The 9437-nt window shown below is 69.2% G+C and overlaps 6 protein-coding genes across 6 annotated transcripts in view; 3 read left to right on the forward strand and 3 right to left on the reverse strand.

The window, feature by feature from the left end:
* Positions 1-80: 80 nt before the first annotated feature.
* F751_0759 (hypothetical protein) lies at positions 81-1985 on the reverse strand (the record flags this gene model as incomplete). Its single annotated transcript, XM_011401473.1, has 4 exons — positions 81-416; positions 624-710; positions 999-1094; positions 1278-1985. 4 exons carry the CDS (start codon positions 1983-1985, stop codon positions 81-83), a joined length of 1227 nt encoding a protein of 408 aa, XP_011399775.1.
* Positions 1986-2712: 727 nt separating this feature from the next.
* Positions 2713-5368, reverse strand: F751_0760 (Asparagine synthetase domain-containing protein 1; the record flags this gene model as incomplete). Its single annotated transcript, XM_011401474.1, has 5 exons — positions 2713-3100; positions 3253-3379; positions 3689-4669; positions 4817-5117; positions 5237-5368. 5 exons carry the CDS (start codon positions 5366-5368, stop codon positions 2713-2715), a joined length of 1929 nt encoding a protein of 642 aa, XP_011399776.1.
* F751_0761 (hypothetical protein) lies at positions 5240-5416 on the forward strand (the record flags this gene model as incomplete). The annotated part of the gene is made up of 1 exon (XM_011401475.1): positions 5240-5416. The coding sequence occupies one exon, from the start codon at positions 5240-5242 to the stop codon at positions 5414-5416; it is 177 nt and encodes a 58-aa protein (XP_011399777.1).
* A 331-nt stretch (positions 5417-5747) lies between these two features.
* Positions 5748-7190, forward strand: F751_0762 (hypothetical protein; the record flags this gene model as incomplete). The annotated part of the gene is made up of 2 exons (XM_011401476.1): positions 5748-6224; positions 6576-7190. 2 exons carry the CDS (start codon positions 5748-5750, stop codon positions 7188-7190), a joined length of 1092 nt encoding a protein of 363 aa, XP_011399778.1.
* A 363-nt stretch (positions 7191-7553) lies between these two features.
* On the forward strand, positions 7554-7715 carry F751_0763 (hypothetical protein; the record flags this gene model as incomplete). The annotated part of the gene is made up of 1 exon (XM_011401477.1): positions 7554-7715. The coding sequence occupies one exon, from the start codon at positions 7554-7556 to the stop codon at positions 7713-7715; it is 162 nt and encodes a 53-aa protein (XP_011399779.1).
* Positions 7624-9437, reverse strand: part of F751_0764 (E3 ubiquitin-protein ligase UPL3) — a gene marked incomplete at both ends in the record, with an annotated part of 8203 nt that continues 6389 nt past the window's right edge. Inside the window, 3 exons of the mRNA XM_011401478.1 lie at positions 7624-7773; positions 7996-8093; positions 8447-8900. Of these exons, the coding sequence (XP_011399780.1) occupies positions 7624-7773; positions 7996-8093; positions 8447-8900 (702 nt within the window). The remainder of the gene's footprint in view (positions 7774-7995; positions 8094-8446; positions 8901-9437) is intronic.

Consider the following 9437-nt stretch of genomic DNA (forward strand, 5'->3'; position numbering starts at 1 on the left):
GAGTTTTTGACGTGCGCCCGCTCGGCGGGCATGGAGCGTCAGGTGCGGTGGCTCGGGGCAGAGCCGAGAGTGGCCGGCCGTCACGCCAGCGCCGCATGCTGCAGCGAGACGGCTCTCGCAGGGGGCGGCGCGTCCCCCCGCTTACACAGCGTTGCCAGCAGGGAGGCCGGGAGGCCCAGCGGGAGCAGGGGCAGGGCCAGTGGCGGGGACCCCGTCGCCGGGGTCGGGGGGGCCGGCGTCCCCGTCGCGCTGTGCGAGAAGGACTCGGGGCGAGGCTGCGGCGCAGGCTCCGTCTCGCCCCCAAGCCTTGCCGCGCTGCTGCCGGCCGGCTGGCTCAGGTCCTGCTGGCTGGCGGAGGCGCCCAGCCCTTTGCTGCTGCCGCTGCGCACCGCCTTGTACCGCAGGCCTCGTCGGGGCTGCGCAGGGGATGGGGCGGGGTGGATGCAAAGGGGTGGGCGGGTGGAGCGCAGGGCGGGGCAATCGGCCCTGGCCCGTTTGGAGGCCCCCCCGCATCCCCTGCCTGGCATACCCCAGAGGTCTGTGGAACCACACTCTCTCTACCTATTACACAGCAGACCCTCTGTTCCCCCGACCTCCCCCCTACACTTTCCACACAACCTCACCACCAGTGGTTTGAGCGTGCCGTTCCGGAGCCAGCGCGTGCCGCAGGCGTTGCACAGGATGGGGTGGCTGGGCGGCCCCTTGCGCCACTGGGGCGAGGCATGCGGCCGTTCGCAGTCGGGGTTGGTGCAGGGCCCCTGGATCGTGCAGCGCTCGGAGCCGGGGCCGGGGGAGGCGCCCGCCACGCCGCCGCGGGAGGGCGAGGGCGAGGCCGCGCCGCGCCGCGCGCGCTTGGCGGGGCTCGGCGACGAGGCGGCGGGCGCCGCCGGCGCGTGGGGGCAACGGGGCGGCATCGGCCGCGCCGCGGCGGCCGCAGCATGCGCGCCGCCCAGCAGCGCTGAGGAGCAGGCGCCGTCGGGGTCCAGCGCCTCGCACACGCGCAGCAGGAGGTGCAGGCCATTCTGGGGGGGGATCTGGGGGGTGTCCAAGGGGCGCCAGGCAGGGACCAGGGTGCTGCTGGCGGGCGGGGGACCCTGGCGGTGGTAGGAAGGGGAATGGGGGCCTAGTGTGGATGGATGCATGCGCGGCGGGGGATGAGGGCCCCCACGGGAGTACAGGGCCTGGGATTGGAGTATGGGCTGGCACAAGCAGTCCACATGGAACAGCTGCTGTCCGCAACACCCCCCGAACCCTCCGCAGACCAAACCCTCGCGCACCTTGAACAGCGCGGGGGGTGCCCGCTTGGCGGGGGTGGTCGTGGGGCTGGTCCGCCTCGACTCGCCAAAAAAACCTCGCGAGGTGAGGTGGGGGGGCAGGGGAGGCAGGCAGGGGCAGTCCACGTGGCCGAGGCGCATGGGTGAGCCATGCACTGACTGGTCCCTGTGGAGGCATTGGAGGAACGGGAGGTGTCGGCAGCATGCGACCATGTCGGGAGGGGGAGAGGTACGGTCATGGGGAGGGTGGGCCCTCATCAGTGCCTCATGTGCACCTGGCTGCCTGGGCTCCATTACGCCAGGACTCACCCTGGCGCAAGGACAGCTGTCCCGCCGCTGACCCAAGAGGCTGTCTGCGTGTCCGCCAACACGGCCTCCTGCATGGCCAAAGATGCCTGAATGATGGAAGAGGGTGCAGGGATGCACTGAGTGTGGGTGGCAGGCCTTCAAACCTGTGCAGAGAGGGGCATGCCGGGCAGGCCACATCCACCAGATCCACGCTGAAAGCCTCAGACTCCCCAAGCACCCCTGCCCCGAGCCCCAGCCGACCTTGTCATGGTGCTGCGCGAAGCTTGCCGGGCTGCTCACAGAGGGGGAGGTGCCTCCCTCCGACTGCGTCGTCGCCAGGCTCGACACATCCCGACTCGGGATCTCTAGGTGGGGGCAGTGCGCCTTCAGAGGCTCGGCGAACACATGCTCCGCAACGTACATGGCGCAGTGTGAGTACCTTGCTGAATGGAGGGGGTGGAAGGATGAATTGGAGAGCGCGGAGGGTTTCAGCTTTGTGATCCGCGAAACCTCGGGGCCGCGAGAAAGTGCAAAATTGGTCGGGGACACCCATATTGCCTGAGAAGGGCCAGCATGGGCTGAGCTAGCCGTCATGCATGTCTTAACGACAGACCAGTGAGATCCCATGAAGGCAGCGACCCCCAGCAGTTGCCGGCAGCACGCACCACTGCCGGAGCAGTGGCCGCCTCGGAGGAGCCCAATACCCCGCCCGAAGTGATCGACAGCTCACCTTGGTCGGTACGATGATTTACAGCGCCGCGAGGGTGCAGCGGGCGAGCTCAGAGCTCAGGGGCGGGCCAGCGGCGGTGGTGAGATTGTTGGCGTGCTCCCTCCGCAGTGCAGTGCCAGGGGGTCTCTTTCCCACAGATTTGGGGACTCAGCATATGCTTGATGGGTATTCAGGTCGGGTGCCGAGGTGAAGAGGGGTGGGCAGTGCTAAGAGCCTGCGTAACACTGCCGCCCCGGCACCGTGTGCAACCGTTGCGGGAGGTAGGCGCGCCATGTGCTCCTGGGACAAAGGCCGCCGACTCTTAGATCACTTCGGTGTGCACGTGCGCGTCAAGGCCGTGAGAATTTGGGGCAAGGTCACAACGATTGAGCTTAGTGCAGTAAAAATCATCCCGGAACTCTGTGTGTACAACTCTCACCATTAACCAGGGAAGAGTCTATGGACGGGGCAGCATGCTAGTTGATCAGACAGCAGACCATGCTGTTCCACACCCCGGCCTGCAGCAGCGCTCTCCACAGGCGGCAGGCATGCCAGGTCTGAGAGGAGCACGCTGCCGGCGTTTGCCATGTTGGCCTTCCGGGTCCCCCCAAACTGCCGGATGTTGTTCAGCCTGCAGATGCGGGTGCCAAACTGGATGGCCCGCTTTGGCCGAGCGGCCGCCCGGGGCAGGCCCAGCGCGCACAGCGCGGCGCGGAGCACCCGCTTGTCTCCCTGCCCGCTGGGCAGCCTGAGGTCTGTGACACATGCCAAGGGACTGTCCAGCACGGCTGCCACCACGCCCTCATCCAGGAAAGGGTGGCGGGCCTCCCTGGCAGAGTGTGGTGTTGGGTGGGTAATTGGGTGTCATGAGGCGTGCTGCCTACCAAGAACTGGTGCTGGAACCGTGTCCGCCCCCCCTCCCACCCAGACATGCAGGCCTGTGCCCTGGAAAATACTTCTTAAATCTCCACGTCCCCGCACCGTCCATGGTCGGCCACCAGCCGATCGTCCCTGCCCAGGTTCCGAAGCCAAAGGCGCTGCATGTCCAGCGCCATCTCGGCATTCAGTCCCTCCCAGCCGCCCTCCCGGAACTTTGTGCGATGCCGGCCTGTTGGGAAGTGCGGTGTATCTGGGGGATTTGGGGGTTAAGGTAACTCGAGCATGCCGTGTGGGAGGGAACATCTGATTGTGCAAGCATGCTTCCAGATGGTAATATCAGCTGGCGCCCGAGGGGGACCCAGCACCATGCCTTTCCGAGCCCACTCCAGGAATGGGTGGGACAGGGACACACTGGACCCCGAACCCTGTAGAAAAGGCTGCGCATTCTCAGTCCGGCAATTTCACAAGTGCTTGGGAATGAGATGGACCGAGCATCAATGCACCCCCATTCCCAGTTCTCCTGCCTTTCCAGCCTCACCGTAGCCGCCGCAGAGCTCGTCGGCGCCGTGTCCCATCAGCACGACCCGTGCCGCCGACGTGTACTCCTGGCCGCCCGCCTCCTCGACGGCCACCCCCTCGATGCCCGCCTCGTCCCCCGCCTGCGCCCCTTGCCCCTCCACGAGGCCCCCTCCCTGCGCCTCACCATCCCCAAGACAAGCCCTGCCCGCGCCGCGCGCCGCCAGCCACAGGGCCGCCCCGATGTTCAGGTCCATGACCGTCGCGGCGGGGGAGAGCAGGCGCAGGAGGCGCGGCGCGTGCGCGTCCACGTCGGCCAGGCCGCAGTCGATGCGCACGAGGCGCCAGCGCCGGCGCGGGGCCCAGGCGCGGAGCTCGCGCAGCGCGTCCAGCGCCGACAGGCGATCCGGCGACCGCCCCGCGTCGAAGCAGACGGAGACCAGGTCGATGGGCATGCAGGGCGGCAGCGCCTGGTGCGCCAGCGCCGCCAGCAGCGTGGAGTCCACGCCGCCGCTGAACAGCACCATCAGGGGGGCCTGGGTTGACGGGGCGGCGGTCTTGAGGTGGCCAGGCCGGGCGCACTCGGGCAGCTGGCAGCGCGCGGCGACTGCGGCGCGCAGCGCGCACAGCACGCGCTCGTCCGCCCGCCGCAGGGCCTCGGGCGAGGGCCGGGCTGTGGGGCCCTGCGGGCCTTCCGGGATGAGGTGGCTGGGGCGCAGGGGGGCGACCCAGGGCCAGGGGTGGCGCTGAGGGTGAAACTGGTGAGCGCTGGCGGGGTGCGGTCGCCCCAGCGGTAGGGAGTAGAGGCCGGGGGGAAGCTCGTGTAGGGGCGGGGCCCCCTCGGACCCTGGGTCCGTGTCCAGGGAGCAGAGGATGAAGGGAGCACCGGGCTGTTGCTGAAACGACAGGCTTGTTTTGAATTCAAGGCGCAGCGATGGTTGTTCGCCTGACCCAGCACTCTCCGCCTCATCCATGGCGAGGCTGCAGAGCAGGCTCCTGCGCCCTGCGCAGGGTGGGTTGGGGCTGCATTTCGAATGGGCCTTACATCAGGACAGACATGTGGTTGCGTCGATGCACGCAGAGGAGAATGTGGGTCTGCCAGATGTCGCAGGGCTGTGGGTGTAGCAGGCAATGCCGAGCGGTCCCTCACCTGTGGCATCCCGGCCAAACCACAGGGTGCCGGAGGGAGCGTGCCAGTACACGAGGGCCCAAGGCCCCTGCACCCTCGACAGCACTTCCATGGGGCTGGAGGTCGCTTGTGTCAGGGCGCAAAATAGCGCCTGGGCATCGTTGGCGCCGGGGCAGACCGGCAGGCCGCCAAACACCTCGCCGTTGAAGCAGAGCAGGGATCCCGTCGCTGGGTCAAGGAGTGGGCTCCGGGAGGGGGCGCTGCCCCTCAGCTGGAGCAGGGACCCGTGCATCTCCAGCGTCGCGCCGGAGGGGGTGGCGACCTGCGTGCACGGGCGAGTCAGGCCGAGTCGGCCCGTGCGCAGAGGTGCTGGGCGCCCAGTGAGCCCTTTTGTTTCCAGTGGGTGGTGCTGATTGAAGATCAAACACTCAATCACCCCACCTCATGAACGCTCTGGTGGTCTGGGCCTCGTCTTCGGAGGCACTCCAGCATCTCAGCCCGCACAGTTGGGCTGAGGCCCAGCCCCTCTCCCTGCCCCCCGTCCCGGCCCACAAGACACAGGATGCCGCACATCCTGGTCCGTTCGTGCGGCCGCCGGAACCAGTCAGAACAGTGTTTTAGATGCAAACATGCACAGCCATGGTGCGTGCGCGTCTCGTTCCTGCATCTGCTCTGATATATTGGTGCAGCAGTCGTCGACCTGGCGCGCGCGTGCGTGACGGCGATCTGTCGACCCTTGATCATGCATTCCGATGGATGCTCGATCCCGCCATGGCCTGATGCGCGTCTGTCCGATCACCAGCCATCCAGCTATCCTGGCTCTGCATCGCCCTTCACAAGACGCAGCGCGTACGTGGGTGGAAGTAAGGAGCAGTTTCCCGGAGTCTGGCCGTCGTTGCACCTCCGCCAGCCTCCCACCAGGGCTGCCCCTGGATGCGGTGATGCCTACACGATGACCCTGATCCAGGACCAGCTGCTCGGTGCGGAGCTGCGCGCGGCCTCCGCCACCCTCGCCGGGGGCCTGTCCCAGCCCGCGGACGGAGCCAGCACCGAGGAGTCCCCCTTCGTCCAGGCCTACACCCGGGCCCTGGCCCTGCAGGAGCAGGCCGCAGGCCAGGCCCCGGATCTCCAGAGGGAAAGCCTGCTGGCCGCCTGCACCGCCTACCAGGAGGCCAGCCGGCTGGCGGGGCACACCCACGTGGCCGCGCTGTACAACCATGGCGTCGCGCTCTCCGATCTGTACCGCCTGGGCGACAACGACGACGGCGACGATGGGCGGGCCACGCTGCGGGCCGCCCTGGACCGGTATGGCGCGGCGCTGGCCCTGGACCCCGCTAATCCGCAGGCCCTGAACAACAGCGGCCTGGCGCTGCAGGAGCTGGCGTCGGGCCTGCCGCCCGCCGAGGCGGGGCCCCTGCTGCGCCAGGCGGTGGCGCGGTTCCGCGGGGCGGCCCGCGCCCTCCCGGGCTTCCACCGGGCCCTGTACAACGCCGGGACTGCGCTGTACTCCCTCGCTGCTGCGCTCCGTGCGGCTGAGGGCGTGGACTCTGCCGACCTCCTCCAGCAGGAGGTGGGGGGGATGGCGGCCGGGGTTTGGTTGGATGGTTGTGTTTCTGCTGCAATGTGGTAGCTTGGCGCATCGTGGATGCCAGAGGCTCCGCTGTATTGTCTGTTGTCTTGTGCTTTCCAACTCCCGCCTCTCATGCTGCGGTTGTCCTTTGGCTGCCCTCCATAAAACATACTCCTTCCCCTCCCATCTCTCGTTCCCCCCTCTACGCAGCCGGCCCTGCTCCCCACCGCCCCAGGAGACCCCGCCGCCGACGAGGACTCCGCCACCCTGGACGTTCTGCCAGAGCCGGCGCGGCGCGTGCGCCGTGTGCGCCGCGCCTTTGCCGACGCGGCGCAGTACATCGCGCTGGCCTGTGCGCTGCGCCCCGTCACCGACGCCAGCGCCGTCTACGCGCGCAGCCTGGACACCGTGGCGCCGCTGCTGCCGCTGCCCGCGCTGCGGCGCTCCGGCGCGCGCTGGGCGGCAGGGCCGCCCGGCGGCCGGACCCCGGGGTGGGCGCGGGGGACGCTGGAGCTGGACGCGGCGGGCGTGCGCAGCCTGGGGCCGGGCGCCGCGCTACGCCTGGGCGCAGCCGAGCTGCGCGGCGCGTGCCGTGCACGGGACCCCTCCCTCCCCGCCGAGGGCCACGCGCTCTGGCTGGCGCTGACGGGGCGACCGCGCGGCGCTTTCCTCGTGCTGGACGGCGAGGAGGAGGCCGAGTGCTGGGTGGACGCGCTGGCCACCCTTGCCCACCTGAACGCGCACCAGGGCCTGGACCGCCTGGCACGCATCCTGCGCGCCCGCCCGCCCTCGGCGCTCGGCAACGGACCCTCCTCCGAGGTGTGAGGGGTGTTGATGCGTGGTACCTGCGGCGCCCACCTGGCCCTTTTCTGTGTGCCTCCACATTCTGGGCCCTCCAGACATTGCAGCTTGCCAAGCAGGCTTGCGCGGTATGTACAGACTGTTAAAATGTACAGGGCTCGACAGCGCAGGGCTTGGTACACGGCGTGCAAGCTGCCAGGGGAGAAGAGTTCGTTGTGACGGGGTGGGGGGGGAAATGGCTGTGGGAATTCGGGCGGCTGCGCATGCAGCTGCAAGAGCCCCAGCATGGCAAAGTGAGTCGAGAAAAAGGGGGTGGGAGGGAGAACTTCCCCGCGAAGACATTGCTGGGTGCATCCCAGGCTGGGTCGCCTCGTCCATGGAATCGACATGTCAGTGGCCTCCGAGGACCCTCCCACCAGTGGCGGTCCTGAGAACACGCAGAGACCGACCAACCAGCCTAGGAGAGGTCGAATGAGCCCTGGCCCTCCGCAAGCACGTACATCAGCCGCGCCTCCAGCACGGCCTTGCACGAGTAGGGCGGCAGCTTGATGTAGTTGGCGCAGGTCATGACGGAGGGCAGGTCGGCATCCGCGTCTAGTGCAGCCCCCTGTCCCGGCGAAGAAACCGCACCGGGCGTGCCATACGAGGACGCGGGGCTGGGTGGCGCCGGGCGCGCCCCCGTGCCCTCCTCTCGCCACGACCGCGCGCTCTTGCGCACGACGGTCAGGCGCGGGCGCAGCGCGGCCAGGCCGCCGGGCGGCAGCCGCGGTGCGCCAGTGGTGAAGGAAAGGAAGGCGCGGCGCTGGGCGTGGCCCAGGCCGGCCAGCACCTCCACCAGCCAGCGCACAGGGGCGGAGGCCAGGGTGTACCCGTGGTCGCAGTGGATGGCGGATCGCAGCTCCTCCGCCGTCCACGCCTCGCCCGACCCTGGGAGCGGGACGAAGGAAGGGAGGAGGAGGAGGGGGTGGAGCTGGGTTCTGACTGGGAAGGCACCCTGCTGTCTCGGTACAGAGGTTTGGGACTGCATGCGGCTGGTGGCCGGCCTATGCCTCAGAGCCCCTCCTGGTGCCACAGGGTACTGCCGCCAGACAGAGCCATAAAAATATGACCTCCTTCCCATGTCTGGAGGAGGACCTCTTCTTCCAACAGTCCGGGGAAGGTCGACCCTTTGCTGCTGTTGAATCCGGCCCAAACCACTGCCGCCCACCCCCACAACCCTCCACACCACCCCCCACCATTCATGTCCACAGATCCTCCCCCTGCCCCATTGCTCAACCCACCGCAGAGCAGGAGCTCCAGCTCCTCGGGCTGAAACCGGAGGAGCACGTCCGGCGACAGGACGGCGGCGAACCCAGCCCGGAAAGCGGCTACCTGGCGCGCCACACCGGCGCCCAGCGTCGCGTCCAGCACCGCCGCGATGTAGCGCGGCGCCGAGGCGACGCCCACCAACGCACCCGGCGCGTCATCCACGCCGGCCAGGCGGTATCCGGGGTACCCCGGCAGCCGGTCTGCGGGCAGGTAGAGGTCGGCGAGCGGGACGCCGTCCACCAGGCCGCGCGCGGGGCCCGGGGCGCGGGCCGCGCTTTCCAGCCGGCGCAGGCCATGCGCCAGGCCAGAGTCCACAGTCTCCAGATCCACGAGGTCTGGGGCCAGGCCCTCCGCGGCGGCGCCGTCGACAGCGGCCACCATGCGCCACATCAGCGGCGACAGGGGCAGGTCCAGCAGGCGCCCGTCCTGCAGCGCCTTGGCCGCCGCGGTGCCGGCGAGGCGGAAGCGCGCGCAGCGCGCCTCGGCGTCCGCGGCGCGCGGGGGCAGGGGCGCGGGGAACAGGCCCGCCCGCCGCGCAATGTCGCCCCCGGCCGCACCCTGGCCCCGCTTTCCAGATGCGCCGCCGGGCTCCGCCGCACCACTGTCGTCGCCGCCGCCGTCGCCGCGCCACAGCCCCAGCTCAGGGGCCGTCAGCTCCTTGGCCAGCAGCGCGTAGAACTCCAGCGTCGGCCCCAGGCCTGCCACGGGGGATGAGGGGTGGATGGTGAGCAGGGACGGGGAAGTGGGGTCACTGATGGGGCCAGGGGTTCCTGCCTTGCACATCAGAGGCCGCCCCAGATGTGCCCGCGTTGTCGGAAAAGCGAGGAGCGAGGGCTGCCTCCTCCCCGAATGGGCCATGGGCACGGCAACGACTCCTGTTCCCCCACCCATGCCCCTGCGCCTGCTGGCCCATTTTGGAAAGCCGTCCTACCCCGACGGAGTGCACCTCCACTGCTATGCACA

The sequence above is a fragment of the Auxenochlorella protothecoides genome (genome assembly GCF_000733215.1).
Source record: "Auxenochlorella protothecoides strain 0710 unplaced genomic scaffold scaffold111, whole genome shotgun sequence".
NCBI classification, from domain to species: domain Eukaryota; kingdom Viridiplantae; phylum Chlorophyta; class Trebouxiophyceae; order Chlorellales; family Chlorellaceae; genus Auxenochlorella; species Auxenochlorella protothecoides.